The sequence below is a fragment of the Mytilinidion resinicola genome, assembly GCF_010093595.1.
Source record: "Mytilinidion resinicola strain CBS 304.34 unplaced genomic scaffold BDZ99scaffold_32, whole genome shotgun sequence".
Classification (NCBI taxonomy): Eukaryota; Fungi; Ascomycota; class Dothideomycetes; order Mytilinidiales; family Mytilinidiaceae; genus Mytilinidion; species Mytilinidion resinicola.
In genome coordinates, this window is record NW_022985468.1 from 169,977 (window position 1) to 185,446 (window position 15,470).

Below are 15,470 nucleotides of genomic sequence, written 5' to 3' on the forward strand. Positions count from 1 at the left end.
AGGACCAAGGGACGTTAAGCGACAACCTCTGATCGAACTCCCCAGTTTCGTTAACGTCGTTCACCCAGAAGCGAGAATCACCCATTACCGAGAATGGGTGAGGATTTGAGGGGCCGAGGGCTAGTCCACTCCACCAATTCTCGTTAATGGGTGATTCTCGCTTCTGGGTGAACGACGTTATTCATTCCAAGATCAAACCCTACTACAAGGACGTAAGCCGCGGACAACAACAAACGTCCTGCCGTGCCGGAATTTAGTCAAGGTCGTCACCGTGCGTTAGGAAGTTTCGAGGCAGTCTTAGGCCGGTCTACGAAGACTCCTAGGACAAGTATAATTGGCGCTGAGCCACAACGCTTGTGATCTTCGTAACGGCGGAGGAGGGAAATTCGCAGGTGTCGCCGCCATCTGGCCGTAGCTCGAGCACCATGGCTGGATTAGGAGCCCCGACCAAGATGGTGACGATTCGGGCTTCGTCAGGCGGCGAAGTAGCCTTAATTGAGCGAAGTCGTATAATTAAAAGCTAAAGGGCCAGCCACAGTGACGTAGAGAAAATGAGAGACCAATCGTGAATAACGGACCCTATCTGGCGCGAACGCACTAGCTCCCGTCGTAGAATGAATACGCAAGCCCTCGGTACTTGGCCCGAATTGCCATTGATAAAGCAAATAGGGTCCAGGCCTCGACCGTCGTGCCTTCGCACGTACATACATGTACGGGGAAGGTTATGTCAAAACTGACGACTTACTATTAGTTGGCCCGAGTGTCCCGATTTTGAAGCATTGCGCGAGCGAATTCGCTTGTAACATTCACTAGTAGTCGCATGGTACTCATCCTCGGCTTCCTGCTCTTTACTATTGGGAGACGCAAGACAATCTCTTAGCGTTTGGGCGATGACCTTGTGTTCGGAGCACAGTATGTTCGCAAAATGTGTTCTTTGGGGGCGTGGCATAACAAGAATGTAGCCGCTTTGCACGTTGCTCAGAATCTTGAACGGTTGCAGCACCTACTCTCGATTAATACAGACAAATCTTGGGTGTATATACATACCAGCTCAAGGTCAGAACGCGATTCGTGGACGTTGTGGTAGAGTCCACGGCTGACAACAAGCTACGTATTTAGGTCAGTCGAGGCCCCACGACGGATCATCTAGAGTTCTTACATTGCGGCGCTTGGCATCCTCGCTACCAGGATCGATTCCCTGCCTTCGTAGTATCCAAGCACTTGCTGACTCAAGTTCCTCTTGGACTTCGAAGAACGGTCCTCGAGCGTCAATGATTAGCTCTTGGATGACCGGGGCTTTCTGGAGTCGCTTGCAAAGGTCATAGACGCGCTCCCTCAGTGAAATGATTCGGTTCGGATAGATTTTGTCCTGATCGGTATTTGCTGGGGAAATGACGATATGAACTCGACGTGACATTTCGAATGGATAATCTTCTAGAAAAGCTTGCCATCTTTCAAGGTCAGTCATCTTACTATAGAAGATAGATCACTTTTAAATTGTGCCATGTAACAATAACTCGGCAGCGAACAATTCTGCATCCACCTACCCTCTGAATGGACCTCTGTACCTGTAATCCGCAATGGTTGTAGCGTAATGTGCGACCAGGATTGTCTGCTGAGTGTCGTGAAACAGGCAGTCCTGAACCTCTCTTCGAATCTGGCGATTGGTGCCAGCAATTCCAAGGCCATTCCAGGCGAGACCGAATTCGTTCAGCGTCACAATCCCATCTGTGGCTGCTCGGTGGGCGCGACGGGGCCAATTAGTGCAGGCGCGAACAAACTCATCTTGCTGTGAAGGCTCCGACAACGCTATCGCACCGAACTGCTCGTATTCAGGAGTACAAGGCTCGGTAGTTACGGGGCAATTCCACGACCATACTGGAAGGCCTGGTTCATGTGGGAATTCTGTGACATGATCCAAGGCTCGCCTTTGTAGTCCGTCCCTGCGAACAGCGCCCCAAGGGTACATGAAGCTGAAGATCCGTCGCCGGAGCTCTGTTGGAAGTCTTAGAAATGGCGGAACTGCTGCTGTGTCGTCAGACGCGTCGTCTGAAACCGACTTGACGGTCATTCTTGCGACCTGAGAGCCAAGTTGAATGGTGAAATCCATAGTACTAGTAGTATTCACGTGGTGTAACCGACTACCTAGGTGGAGTCTCCGGGAGAAGTGAGCAGACAAAACTTATCAAAGGAGGTTGGTGTCAGTGACTCCGTGAGATGAGGCTTAGGAGCTTCTGCGTTGCCTAAACCGCGGAGGAAAATGAGGCTAAGAGGGAGGGTCAGTCAGCACGCATATTCTGTCTATTCAGGCGGCTGAGAGCGCTTATAGAGCTCGAGATTGTGATACCGGATACCTAAGATGGAGAACTGGGTAGAGGATAGATGCCGGATTACCGAAGACGGGGTGGTGTCACGGTCTTGGGTGCGACAGGCGGGTAAGGCTGAACTATTTAGGTAAGGCTTGCAAACACCTCCCGACCCAGTCTATCTCCGCAGACCTCCACCTTTCAACCATCTCGTTGCCATCTAGGCTCAATCCTTTACGCCCCTAGTCATCAATGGCTGCCTTTCAGACAGCGTGCGTGTTCACTGCTGGGCGATTCTTGGCCCTCAACGTGGTCGTCTTTTGACCCCTAACACCTACTAATCGCAACGAGATTGCTGGCTGTTATTAATACTGTGTAGCTTCTCCCGACGCCATATCCGTCTCATCAAAACCCTCGGACAAGCATTAATTACTTTGAACTCTCTTAGTTACAATTGTCAAACCAAAAAAAACAACAAGCCCGGTCGGCTCCAAGCACGCTCCCATCTTTGACAGACAACTACCTCCCTAGCATCCAAACATGCGACAAGAACTTGCAGCAACTAGGCACTAGGAGTGTTTGGTAACTCTCATGACGGGCAATACAATGGACAACGGATACTGCTCAGAATGCTTGGACGCGTTGTGAGGGATTTGGGAGGAAAAGCGAAAGCTCTTGAGCTTCTACGACACGGGGTCATAAGTTTGAGCACTCGGATATAACACTACCAGGGCTCACTCCTGCTCGCTCAATACCACTGTGGAGGAGTTATCCCGCTATTTGGTAGCCGCTTAGCCAAGACGCTGTCTAAGTTCCAGTGCATCAATCTTTACATCCTCATCACGGTTATTCCATTGCACAGGCGTTGCTCTTGCTCGCTCGACACTGCTGTAAGGGGTAGCTTAACTATCAGGTAACCGGTAGGCCAAGAGGCTGCCCAATTGCTACTGCATCGTCATTTGATCCGTACTCAGAGTTTCAAACGCCCGAAGAGGTATTCCAGGCAGTGGTAAACGAATGAGCTCAGGTTCTTGGCACGACATTGTGCTTATGCGTGAGGCGGTAGGGTAGGCCTTTTGAATGCAGTGGAAAACCTGTCGGATGGACACACGCTCGCTTTCCATTTTCTAGGCTCGTATCAATGTTTGTGGTGGAATCCTGAATGCATACGAGTCCACTCTTGGCGCTGACATCTAGGCCTCACCAGGTATACATATGTCTGACAGCTAGACGTCGCCCATTTCCTTCTGCTCTGACTCCCGCTCCATTATCCAGAACAGCTACCCAGACTCAAGCCTTGTTTTTCAGTATCTAAGTGTTTAGCCTTATAACTCCCTGGACTTGTAGCTCTCTAGCCTCGGGGCACACCATAGACCACACACTACTACCAGCCACTACGGTTATCCGTTTCCAGACACCAGCGAAGGCCAATGCAGAGTAGGTACGCAACATGAAGAACCTATCTGCGTAATGGGCTTATGCAGGCTGACATATGGCCCGCGCCCACGAAATTGGGGGCCAGTGGATTATTTCAGGAATCTGACTGCATGAGTGCAGGAGAGGGAATGGGGAAGCGAGGAGAGCGTCGAAGTCCCTTCTAAGACCAGTTTCTCAAGTTTTTCCCGAGAAAAGGAAGGTGGAAGAAAAGCATGCCTCTAAGCGACAACAAGTATCACAAGGCTATGAAATCGGAAAAAGACGGGCACGAGGGATCGTCACTTGAACTTTTGCTACAGTCTGTTCGCAGGTCTCGGTGGAAGCGGAGCTGAAAGTCTACTATGAAGGCCGCGGGCGAGGTTGGAGCGACCCTTCTACTGTGTGTGTTGATGCCTGGTTGCTGCTGGATCATCTGTCGGGACTAGTTTAAAAACAATGTGCTGTAGGGGTTGTAATGGATAAGGTTCATATCGATTTATAGGGTTGGAAGCAGTACCCATGAAAGAGCAGGACACCGCGAGTGCGTGATCGAACGCTACTTCGTTTGATCCCACATCGACAAACTCAGCGCTAAAGATCTCAACCCCACCGATCTCCGACCTTTCGAAAGAGAGAACCCCTATCGAACGCAACCTTCAACCCTTCACATCATAACGAATCCGAAAAGGACAAAACCAACCATGATCCATCGCAGAGACCACGCCGAAACACCCCTCCCAACCCTCACCCTCATCCATTCCCACCGCCTAACCACTCCCCCCCTTCCTAACCCCCTCCCACCACACCCCCGCCCGCCTCGCCGTCCTCTCCCCCGCCCCCTCAAACCCATTAAGCTTCCCCACCAGAAAACAATCATGCGGCGCCGCCTCCTCGATATCCAGCACGACCCTATTCCCCGCCACAGCCCCCATCTCATCCGCAAACCTCTTGATATCAAAATACAGCACCTCCACCTCGCCCGCATTCACCCACACCGGCACCGGCGTCGCGAACGGCGCCCTCAGCGCATCAATGTACGGGTCCGAGAGCAGCGCGAGCCCCCCGAGCCCACTATACGCCGCAATGCCCCAATTCACGAACGAGACGGGGAGGTAGTCGACGTGGAAATGCGCGTTCGCGACGACCGACGCCTCGTCGGAGCGCAGCGGGCTGATCCATGGCGAGAAGAGCCAGCACGCGGCCGGGTTCGGGATGCTGAGCTGCGCGCCGTGCTCAGCGAGGTACCGCGTCAGCGCGATGGCGAGGTTGCCGCCCGCCGAGTCGCCCGAGACGATGATGTTCGCGGCTGGGACACGCAGCGCGTGCACGAGGTGCAGGTAGGCGGTGACGACGTCCTGCAGCGCGGCGGGGAAGGGGTTCGAGGTCGCCGAGGCCGGGAGCGTCGAGAGGCGGTACTGCGGCTTGAGGATGTGGGTGGCGCCGGTGTGCTGGAGGAGGAGGTTTGCGGCGAAGCCGCTTGCTTCGGTGCGGCCGTCGCCGATGACGAAGGCGCCGCCGTGCATGTGCAGGACGATGATTGCGGTGCTGAAGTCGGCGGTTTGGGAGGGGGGCGTTGGGTACCATGTTGCGCCGATGGTTGCGGGCTTGACGGCGTCGTTAGAGGCGAGGGGGCCAGCGTAGTAGGACGCTTGAGCGGGGGCGATGGTGATGAATCTGTCTTTCTCTTTGCCGGGGTTCAGGGTCAGCGCGCCGTCCATTTGGATGACGGTGCTGTGGTGGAGGACTGCGTTTAGGAGGCGCCCGCCAAAGGCTTGTTTGAAGGTCCAGGTGGGATGTTGGCGGCCGCGTTGGAAGATGTACTTTAGAATCCAGATGGGCATTTGGGCTAGAGTGGCTCCCATTGCGAAGAGCACGTAGATGCCCTTGAAGGGCTGTTTACTGAGGATCGTCATGACTGTGGAGAAGGGTGAAATGCGGGGAGAGGGGGGAAATGGGACTTGAATAAGTCAGAGGCAAGGAATACCATCGTTGGGGGCTGGATGTCTTTATACCATTTGATGGCTGACATTTCGTTGCACAAGGGAACTTGTCCTGTCGGGCAACAGTCCAAATAGGGTCTCCTAAAATGGTGTGGGGTCCATAAGCCGAGGTGGAATCTGGGTAACTCCACCCACTCCGCAGCTGGCTCGGGGCTGGATCAAGGATGTCAAGTCGTAAGCGTGAACGTTATTTGCACCTTTGGACGTATTGCTTCTAGCTCTTATTACCAAGGCCGCGCAAGAATTTAACCTGTTTAGAGATTCGAGGATCCCTTCCCTCGATTTGTCAGATCTCTTAGGGCTAAGAAGTATTACATGCAAACTCGACCATTCTCTCAACCGTCTCGATTGCCCTCAGAACACGAGCATCTGTAGTTAGGGAACGTAATCCTTGCTAGCGATTTGGAGCCTATGGGTCCCTATAGAATGCTAGACATATGAAAGAGGTGATATTTGAAGACCAACGAGCTATGCATGTACTAACAAGAAGCGGACTCGGCCAATTAAGTCAGAGTAAGCACCATCGATTCAGTCAGCTAAGTGAATTTGAACCTACCTATTGGTAACAATTTTGGAAAAGAGCCTAAACATAATTGAACTAGTCTTGCTCGATTAACATTACAACTTTTCTATTAGGTGCAAGTCCTAGACACGGTGAACTACAAAGCGTTCATAGATTTAGAAAGCTGACAAAGTTGGTACAAGACGCCGACATCAGGCCTACTTGAAATATCGGTTTTGGAACCTCGGAGCATGCTGATTAGTTGCTCAGCAGTCTAGTGAAAAGAAGTCAATCCGATGAATCAAACGAATTGGTGCCAACTGAGATACAAGATATCCTTAAATTATAATACTGTGTCATCCTCAATTTTCTTATCTCTCCACCAACAGGCCCAAGCTTCAAGTGCTTTCGGGTAGAATGTTTCGCTACTTGATCATACACCCCACCAGCGCAGCAATGGTATATAACGAGTCCTACACTGCCACGATAGGACGTCAATGTTTGACATCCGGAACCAGCCCACATGAAACACCGTTCGCCGCCCCAATCAATTTTGGGAACATGAAAGATTGATTTTCCAAATTTCGACCGAATGCAAAGATACAATGGTGGGTATTGAAGGGGTGGATAATCCAACACGAAGCATGAAATGTGTGGAAAAAGGAAAGCCCAAGGCACTGACTGGTAATCAGCGCCTCGAGTCTGAATGGACCATACATTAGTCATGGCAAGCCATCCAAAGGCCAGACCAATATGGTCACTTGGCCTGTTCAACTTGCTACTAGCGATTCAAGCCCATTCCCAGACTCATGCCTCCGCCCAAGAAAGCGTCAGCAGAATTCTCGATACCTTCCATAGGCATCATCCCACTCGAGTTAGCAGCGTGATCCGGCTTCTGGTTGTTCATGCCCATCGCTTGCGAAGAACGCCTATTTTTCATTTGCATGTGCTGCGCCTGTGGGTTTTGTGCCATGCGCTGTTGCGGCTGCGGACGTTGCTGGCTGCGGTTTTGATTCATATGCTGTCTCGCCCATGCTTGCTGGGCCTGTTGAGCCTGGGCTTGCGCTTGCGCGTGAGCTTGTGCTTGTGCTTGAGCTTGTGCCTGGTATTGCTGCTGCCGATGGTCTGCTAGAGAAACCTCCTCCGGTGCCTCTTCGGCGTCGCCGTCAGCGTCCTCGTCCTCTCCTTCGCCATCCATCTGGTCGCCTGCATCATCATCCGCACTCCCGTTGATGGTTGGAGGCGCCGAATAAACCTGTGCTGGGGTTCTCCCGTTTTGGGACAGCGAATTAGAATTAGTGTTGGCCCCTGTTCCGTTGGCAGTTGGATAGATAGGTACTGGCACGCCAGGATCGTCCATGGTGTAGTTTCGAGATCCCAACCCAATCGACTGAGGCGACGCTACAGAAAGAGACCTCTGTGCTGCCATTCCGTTGGCGGCCTTCTTATTCTCACGAACCACTGCTTTCCATTTCTCCACGAGGTGATCGTAGTCCCAGTTTCTTAGATCCGTGCTTCGGGTTGTGAACTGCTTGAGCATGTCTGTACCGAGGTGGAGAGTGGCTGGAGGAGTATTTCCGGGAAATTGAGGATACTGTGGTGTGTTTCCAGATGACCATTGTGCGGCCTTGAGTTGCTCGATTTCCCGCCGCGCAGCTTCCAGCTCTCCCTGTGAAATTTTCAGCGCGTCGTTAGACCGATGGTACGACCGCAAGATCTCCAGTTGCCACGACTCCTGCTGCTGTTCGCGCGACAACGTCTGCCAGTGATTCCACGCCTCGGTTAGATGATCTGACAGTTTTCTCCATTTCTCGTCGAATAAGTCCAGTGTAGGCATAGGAGATTGGGCCATTGGCGATAGAATAGAAGATGATCGGGACGCGCTGCTTTGGATTGGAAGGCGCACCCTGTAGTATGTGTGACATGTGTCCCTAGCCAGCTTAACTAGGGCTTCGAATTGCTTTCGCCCGGGCGGGTTTATTGACCAAGAGTCGGGGCTTGGAAATGGTGATGGCGAAAAGAGGGTAGATGGTGGGGAGAGTATGCGGAGACACAGGCCGGGGAATCCTATGCTGAAGGGGTCAAAATCGAAGGGGCCTGATGTGGAAATTCGTGCACTACAACCACGCGTCGAGGTCAGCAATTAGTTTCGTGTGGTATGGAGAGTTCAAGGTCTTACCTAGCCTCCTTGAAGCTTCCCAGCACCTCCTTCAATGCCAACTCAGCGGCCTTTCCCGTTTCCCATTCATCTGAGGCCTTATGCCGCTGTTCCATCTCAACCTTCTTCGAAACGTGCCGTGATATGTCTCGTCGCGCCTCTGGGACCGGGGCAGGACTCGGGCGTGGCGGCAGGTTGTTGATGACGCCAGTAGCATGCCAATGCAGCTCGTTCAGCGTGGTGCGCACCCTGCTGGGCTGCAGCGGGTCGTCATCCACGCCTGGTGAGTGTACGACGACGGGCGACTCGTCGCCGGTGAACGAGGGGCGCGTCGCCGAGCCGGGGGCCGATGTTTCTTGCTTGACTGAGGAAGTTCGCGCCTGGCGACGTGTGATGCCGCCGCGCAGCTTGCGGATCTCGTCGACATTGTGCACGCCATCGGGGGCCTTGGGGTTCTTGGGCTTGATGTAGAGGTCGAGGTGGCGGCCGAGCGAGGAGGAAGTAAAGGCCTGCTGGCAGAAGGGGCAGTTCTTGTCCTTGGGGGCAGCCAGCTTGGGATTGGCGGCGGTGTTTGACTCGGAGGCAGATCGAGGGGTAGCAGCTTGCGACGAGGGCTCCATGGTGGTGTCCATGGCCAGAGGAAGCTGCGGCACAGATGAAACAGGTGACAAGGCTGGTGGAGGCGGGCAGCTTCACGAGCAGAGGCCCGGCAGTCAGAGCATGGCTGTGTATGGGGTCTGCGAAAGGAGAGCTGTCTGCATGCAAAAGAATGGCATCCCTGGGCGCAATCGAGCCCCCCTGATCCCCTACAGCATCGACGCACGGCTAATCCTGCGATAAATGCTTAGGTAGAGGCGCCAGTGCTCAACATATGACACAGACGCTGTGGTACAAGGCTGCATTTGTACCCATATATTTGGGTGATGCACTGTTCTCCAGCCAGCACATTGAGTCCCGCAATCATAACCAGCGACAGCGAGTCTAAGGCTCTTCTCACGGGATGCATAATGTCTTCATTATATAGGGGTCAATATCAGATTCCGGTTATGGAATAGTGCAGAGTACATAGTTCTATTCTAGGTACCTTTTCTCCTGCAGACATCCGCCGGCCATCGTCAACAAACACGTCTCCCACGCTCATACCGCCTCGCTGGCACGCTTCTTGGTTAGCCGTGCTGCAGCTCTAGCTGCGATGTCCTCGTACTGCTGCATACCCCCATCCAGCTTTTTCAGCTGCCCCTTGACGAGCCGATAGACGACTCCCACGCGGGACCCTGCCTCGTCTTCCGACTCCGATCCCTCGCCAGAGTCTTCGTCTGCGCGAATTCCAGGTGCCAGTTTGAAAGGACTCTCGCCCTCGACCACACATCGCATGAAGAATCGATCGTGGGTGATGACCAGTACCGCGCCCTCATAGTCCCGTAGCGCAACCACCAGTCCAAGGATCGTGTCGGCGTCCAGATGCGTCGTGACTTCGTCCAGAATGAGCAGATGAGGCGCAGACCAGAGCAGCTTTGCTAGTGCCAAACGGACCTTTTGCCCACCAGAGAGCAATGCGATTGGGACATCAGAAGCTGTTTGCCCTTGCAATCCCAAACCACCCAACGCAGCCCGAGCATCTTTCTCCAGGATATCTCCTCCCACACTCTCCATGAGATGTGAGAGAGCCGTCATGGCTGGCTTCTCTGCTGCCAAGGCGTCCAGCTCCTCTACAGCTTGTTGAGAGAAGCGTCCGAATCTTGCGCGAGAGTGCCGCGTTATGGTGCCCTTGGTGGGTGTGAGAGCCGCTGCCCCTTCCTCGCCACTACCAACGATGAGGGAGACCAACGTAGTCTTCCCCGAGCCGTTGAGTCCAGCAAGTCCTACTCTCTCGCCAGGATGGATAGTCAGATCAATGTCCGTTAGCACTGGAGCCACTGGAACCTTCTTCCGTCCTGGGTATGAGAACGACACTTTCTCGAGCGATACCAGAACCCCAGGAAACCGCAAATCGGGTGGTGTTGCAACTAGGGATATCTTGACCGGAGGGTCGAAATCTGGCACTTCAATTTCCCCACGCGCGGAAGTGTGGTAGCCGCCGCGGTCGCGATTGAGTTTGAAGCGTGTACCTTTGGCGCTGACCTCCATGCCGGTTCGTTCGTCCAGCTTCTTTTGCCGCGATGCCGCCTGCTTCATTCTCTTATCGTCTCCCGTCTTCTTTGCCGCTTTCACATTCTCCGTGATACTCTGTTGTGTGCTTTTCTTCTGCCGATCAATAGCTTCTTTCATTTTCGTCAGGTATCTTGCCTTCTTATGCCGCTCCTTCTCGTAATAAGAGAGGTGTCCTCGGAATCGCTCTAGAGTCAGGTTCCGGAGAACGAGCAGCTCTTCGGCAGCCGCGTCGGCAAAGTCTCGATCGTGAGTAACAACGACAACCGTGGTATGCTCCAGTGTGCGTACGTAGTCCTGGAGCCAGATGATAGAGGGCAAGTCTAAGAAGTTGGTGGGCTCATCAAGAAGCAGAATATCGGCGTATTGGCACAATGCGCATGCCAGATCACAGCGCGTTTTCCAGCCACCGGATAGTTGAGAGAATGGGTTGCTAATTCTCTCCGAAGAGAAGCCCAATCCCAGTAGTACGGTCTTAGCTTTCGATTCCGCTTCCGAAGCGTCCATCTGCCAACTTTAGTGACTAGCTATATGTGTTTGCACACACCCACTTACGAGCTCGAGAGAGGAGTGGATCCCTGCAAGCATGTCCGCAGCTGCTTGAGTTTCCTCGCTCATCTTCGTAGGATCAATGTCGGCATCTTCCTCGTCCAGCCTTTCTTATTAGTATTCGACAACCAAGAACACTGCTTCAGACACTTACTGAGCTTGCGACTGCGCCAGCTTGTCTTCCAACTCAAGGAGGGCCTTTTTGGCCTTCGCACCACGAGCGCCGCTTCGTCGAGCAGAAATCTGCCGAGCCTCATCCACTTTCTTTGAAAGGCGCTCATAAGTGATCTTCCGATACGCTCGTACAGAGGCCAAAGAATCGCTCGTATGCTCTACCGCAGCAGAAAGTGCTGGGATATTGAATTAGCTAAAGCTTTTCCACTGGCCAATCAAGCGGACTGACTTCGAGACTCGCGAAGGAGCTGCTCTCGCTCTCGATTGCTGCGAATGACATGTTCTAGCACAGTCTCACTCTCGAGTTTGAGATTCTCCAATTCTCCGTCCAGAGTAGAACGCGTTTGACCGAGGAGAAGAATGCGAAAGCTCCATGGAATTCCGGGGACTTGGCCTTCAGCAATGGCTTTCAGCAACGCTTGAGTTTTGTCAGCGACCTCCTATTTCTTCACCAAGAGCGGGATAGACCAACTTGACTTCCCAGTGCCATTCCGGCCCACTAGGACATAATGCTTGCCCTCTTGCAAATGCAACTCCGCATGCGAGAGAAGTTCACGTTGGGAGACGCTGATGCTGAGGTCTTTCACTAGAATCTACCCGATTGAGGTATAGTCAGCATTGAACATTAGATCTACGAACCACGGAGCTTACCTCTTTCGACGTCGGCGCATCAACAGCGTCATTGTGAAAGCGACTCTGTTGTGCCGTCACATTCAAGACCTGTGAAGCTGATCCGGACTCCGCGGCTGCCGGCTCTTTTCCTTTCCTGACCATCACGAAAACAAGACTCCGACTGCTTTACATCGAGAAATATGTTTTCGGGCCTCGACTGAAACGAGAATGAGAGAGCTTTAAGGCTCTTAGGTGTTCGAACATGCCGGCTTGGCGTGCAGCTAGACCCGCGGGGTAGACCCTTAAATGCAGGGTGGTGAGTCAACCTCGAATTCACAGAAGAAATAGCTCACACCTGAAATGCAACGTTTCGAGGTGCATGCGTGGTATTGGATACGAATTGAGACGCGATTGCCAGCAGAGATGATGTGACTCAGGCTTGTAACAAAGCAAAGTCTGCGGATGACTCCTCAGTTGCATGCCGTGCGAGTAAGCTACTATTCTGGATCGAAATATGAGTCTAGCCATTCAATTTTAATTTCAGTCATTGCGGTAATTCATCTCCACCAGTCAGCTGTTTGCTCCAAGTTGCAATTCAGAGGAGCACCTGATCTAGGTCACGTGGGGCATCGAGTATGTGATTCTAAAACCCGGAAACATACATGAGCTGCTGTGCCCTATACACAAGAGGGTACTCAGAAGGTACATAAATCCGCTTGGCCTGGCTGTTTTCGTTGCTCACAATACGGTGTTGCGAGAACTGGCGAGCGATTGGTCATGAGAAGGATGTCTAGGATCTAATACAACCTAGCTACGAGACGAGTTCACGCAAGATCTGCGTGTTGATTTCTGTAACGCGTACGACTTCATTTAGACCGCGGCCGAATTCAATTCTCTCGAGGTAGAGCTGATATACTCAGCAATTGCCAGCATCTTCTCTTCCTCAAGTCTTCGCCCAACGAGCTGGAGAGACACATGTGCGCCGTCGTATACTGCAGGATCGTCTAGACAAAGTCAGCATACCATTCGTGTAGATCAGTTACTCCCTAAAGCCAACTCACAGCTCTCATAACACGCCTTGTCTATCTTACTCGCCGGCTCAAAGCTCTCATCAAGCTTATCGACCTCCTTATCAACCGTAGTGACCGGCACAACCACCGCAGTATAGTCCAGTAGATTGACGAACGTAGTGTATCCGTAATAGTGATACTTTTCGGGTCGTGCTGCGGGGAACGGGGCCGCAGGGCATATCACGGCATCAACGGGTCTTCCTGTGCCTGTGAGCTCTTTGGTGCTGTTCCAGTATTCCATGTACTCTTTTCGTAACTCTCGGATAGTGACGTTGACGGCGGCGATTTCTGAGGCTTTGAATTGCTCGATGGCCTTGTCGCCGTATAACGCGATCTGGGGTATGGGAGGCTCTCCGGAAAGACCCAAGGCGCCATGGATATCCTCACCACCATCAAATGCCCAGGTTTTGAACTATCGGAAGTTAGTCCTTTATTTGCTTGTGTACAGAGAGTGACTTACCCCGACATCGACAATCCTTTGGTGTGAAGGAGGTTTCCATTCGATGACCTTCGGTCGATAACGTTAGTCGTGCAGTTCCGATGAGTTTCTTGAGGACTTTACCTCATGTCCTAAGTCTACCATGGACTTCTTAACTATCTCCAACGCCCTACGAATAGGAGGGGTAGGAGCGACCACTCCATCATGCTCCAGTAACCCAAACGCCAGTTTCCCAACTTTCGAGGCATCTCCAATCGCGCCAGTCAATTCAAGTATCTTCCTTTGCTGCTCGTACCGCCAGGGGATCTCATGAACTAGGGGATCATGGAGCCACGGTTCCTGGCTCAGCAGGCTCTTCATCAAAAGTCGCAAAGATGCTACACTCGTTGCTAGGGGTCCGACTACCGATAGAATAGAGTTCTGTCCGTCCATGGAATTCGCCATACCCTCGTAGGGCATTCGTCCAGTGGAGGGTCTGATACCATACAGACCGCAAAAGGCAGCCGGAATGCGAATCGAGCCGCCGATATCTGTGCCAAAGCCGACCGGTGAGCCCTTCAGCCCGATTAGAGCCCCTTCTCCGCCTGAGCTTCCTCCACAAGAGAGATTTCTATTCTTCGGATTCGTAGTGTAGCCAATGATGGCATTGGCAGTTTCTCCGGACATCAGAGAGTGCGGAACACTCGTTTTGCAGTATAGCACAGCACCCAAGTCTCGCAGCTCCCGCACCATTTCGCTCTCGACGAACTTCTCTTTGCCGGTTCCTGTCTTGCCTTGGAAGGTGCCTATCCAACCCACATATCCCATCGTCGTCTCGACACCTTTGACGTGGAATTGATCTTTCAGACTAACCGGTAAGCCATGGAGGGGACCGATGGGCGTCTTGTGCTCGGCGAAGTAGTCATCTAGCTTCTGCGCATCCTGAATCGCGGCATCGAAGAAGATTTCATGGAGGCAGTTTACCTGACTTTATTAGCGGACGGTTTGGAGGTGAGGACTCGGGATTTGAGTACGAGCTGGTGAGCAATCGCTGCTCGGTGGCAGAAGGCCTTCGTGACCTCGACTGCGCTCCAGATTCCGCGAACTGTCCGCTTGACTATGTCGTCCGCTGTCGTTTCTGTGATCTCGATTTCTCGGTCTGTAAGGAATTGTTGGATGTATTTCCCAGTGACATCGCGTTGTTCTTCCACGCTGGGGATCTTTTCGAGGAGGTGCTCTTTTGGAATTAGGGCATTGACAGAGTCCCGCTTTGCTTGGGCACGCTGTTTCCAGTCTGTGGCCATGGCTGTGGTAATATATTGAAATCTATCCGCAAGAGTGGGGTAGTTGCATTGGTGAGTCTAAGTCGAGCTTATCGAGACTTGGCAGGTTAGAATAATAGAGAAGGTCGGTATGAATGGTTTGCTCAGGAAGCAACGTTAGAACACTTTGTATCCAGCACTTAGAAGTCTCTCCTCGACTTGTCCGTAAAGAATGTCAATATACTGACACCTGCGGGGCAATGAAGCTGTCTTTGACCTTGGGTCCGTGCTATCGACGGCGATAAAAGCTACTTTCCTAAAGGGTTGTAGTGTCCAGTTCCGTCGGCAGTTCTGTCCCGACTGTCGTCGTTACGTTCCTCTCGTGAAGAATTTCATCACACGGCCGTCGGACATTCTCTGCACCTCAGCGTACATCTTGTCGTAGCGCAGATAGGCTATGCGAGTAAGGTTTTGCTGTCTTGATGCGTTTTGTTGCCGTTCCCGCCCGCGGTATCGACTGATTCGCTGACAATTCGATCTACAACGCGAAGCTCTTCGCATCCACAGGTCACCAATTGGTGTGGGAGACCTTCAAACCCACTCCTCTTGTAGGAGTACTCTCAACACCATTAACCAATCTTGCGCACTAGTCGAAGTCTGAAGGGTTTGCAAGTTGCACACGGCTTATTTCTCAATCATGTCTTAGGCGTTAGTAATAAAATGAGGAAGCCCCTCCCTCTAGTCTGTTTGAATAGGACAGCCGTACGTTGTTTTCTTGCTTCTGCGGCATGACGAGTCACTTCACGGGTCTCAGGAGAGGAGACTTGCAGGGGCCAGGAAAGTCCGAGGCCTTCA

At 52.5% G+C, this 15,470-nt stretch overlaps 5 protein-coding genes across 5 annotated transcripts; all 5 read right to left on the bottom strand.

Annotated features, from left to right (window-relative positions):
• Nucleotides 1-406: 406 nt before the first annotated feature.
• Nucleotides 407-2,205, bottom strand: BDZ99DRAFT_203465 (uncharacterized protein). Its single transcript, XM_033713273.1, has 4 exons — nucleotides 1,548-2,205; nucleotides 1,160-1,451; nucleotides 1,048-1,107; nucleotides 407-1,003 (listed from the first exon to the last, which is right to left on the bottom strand). Exons 1-4 carry the CDS (start codon nucleotides 2,108-2,110, stop codon nucleotides 728-730), a joined length of 1,191 nt encoding a protein of 396 aa, XP_033569393.1. The 5' UTR covers nucleotides 2,111-2,205; the 3' UTR covers nucleotides 407-727.
• A 2,284-nt stretch (nucleotides 2,206-4,489) lies between these two features.
• On the bottom strand, nucleotides 4,490-5,689 carry BDZ99DRAFT_503886 (alpha/beta-hydrolase; the record flags this gene model as incomplete). The annotated part of the gene is made up of 1 exon (XM_033723998.1): nucleotides 4,490-5,689. Exon 1 carries the CDS (start codon nucleotides 5,633-5,635, stop codon nucleotides 4,490-4,492), a length of 1,146 nt encoding a protein of 381 aa, XP_033569394.1. The 5' UTR covers nucleotides 5,636-5,689.
• Nucleotides 5,690-7,005: 1,316 nt separating this feature from the next.
• Nucleotides 7,006-9,002, bottom strand: BDZ99DRAFT_482856 (uncharacterized protein; the record flags this gene model as incomplete). Its single annotated transcript, XM_033722530.1, has 2 exons — nucleotides 7,006-8,341; nucleotides 8,404-9,002. 2 exons carry the CDS (start codon nucleotides 9,000-9,002, stop codon nucleotides 7,006-7,008), a joined length of 1,935 nt encoding a protein of 644 aa, XP_033569395.1.
• Nucleotides 9,003-9,519: 517 nt separating this feature from the next.
• On the bottom strand, nucleotides 9,520-12,027 carry BDZ99DRAFT_401559 (ABC transporter domain-containing protein; the record flags this gene model as incomplete). Its single annotated transcript, XM_033716234.1, has 6 exons — nucleotides 9,520-11,037; nucleotides 11,086-11,185; nucleotides 11,234-11,429; nucleotides 11,483-11,671; nucleotides 11,726-11,846; nucleotides 11,905-12,027. 6 exons carry the CDS (start codon nucleotides 12,025-12,027, stop codon nucleotides 9,520-9,522), a joined length of 2,247 nt encoding a protein of 748 aa, XP_033569396.1.
• A 708-nt stretch (nucleotides 12,028-12,735) lies between these two features.
• On the bottom strand, nucleotides 12,736-14,657 carry BDZ99DRAFT_401663 (amidase; the record flags this gene model as incomplete). The annotated part of the gene is made up of 5 exons (XM_033716243.1): nucleotides 12,736-12,869; nucleotides 12,927-13,347; nucleotides 13,396-13,443; nucleotides 13,498-14,337; nucleotides 14,388-14,657. The coding sequence occupies 5 exons, from the start codon at nucleotides 14,655-14,657 to the stop codon at nucleotides 12,736-12,738; spliced, it is 1,713 nt and encodes a 570-aa protein (XP_033569397.1).
• Between the last annotated feature and the right edge of the window lie 813 nt (nucleotides 14,658-15,470).

Bases quoted from the DNA above. Each gene is read 5' to 3' on its own strand.
- BDZ99DRAFT_203465 (XM_033713273.1), bottom strand. From the start codon at position 2,110: ATGGATTTCACCATTCAACTTGGCTCTCAGGTCGCAAGAATGACCGTC. The intron at 1,452-1,547 runs GTAGGTGGATGC...TGACCTTGAAAG, and splicing joins TACAGAGGTCCATTCAGAGG to ATGGCAAGCTTTTCTAGAAG. The intron at 1,108-1,159 runs GTAAGAACTCTA...CTAAATACGTAG, and splicing joins AGGATGCCAAGCGCCGCAAT to CTTGTTGTCAGCCGTGGACT.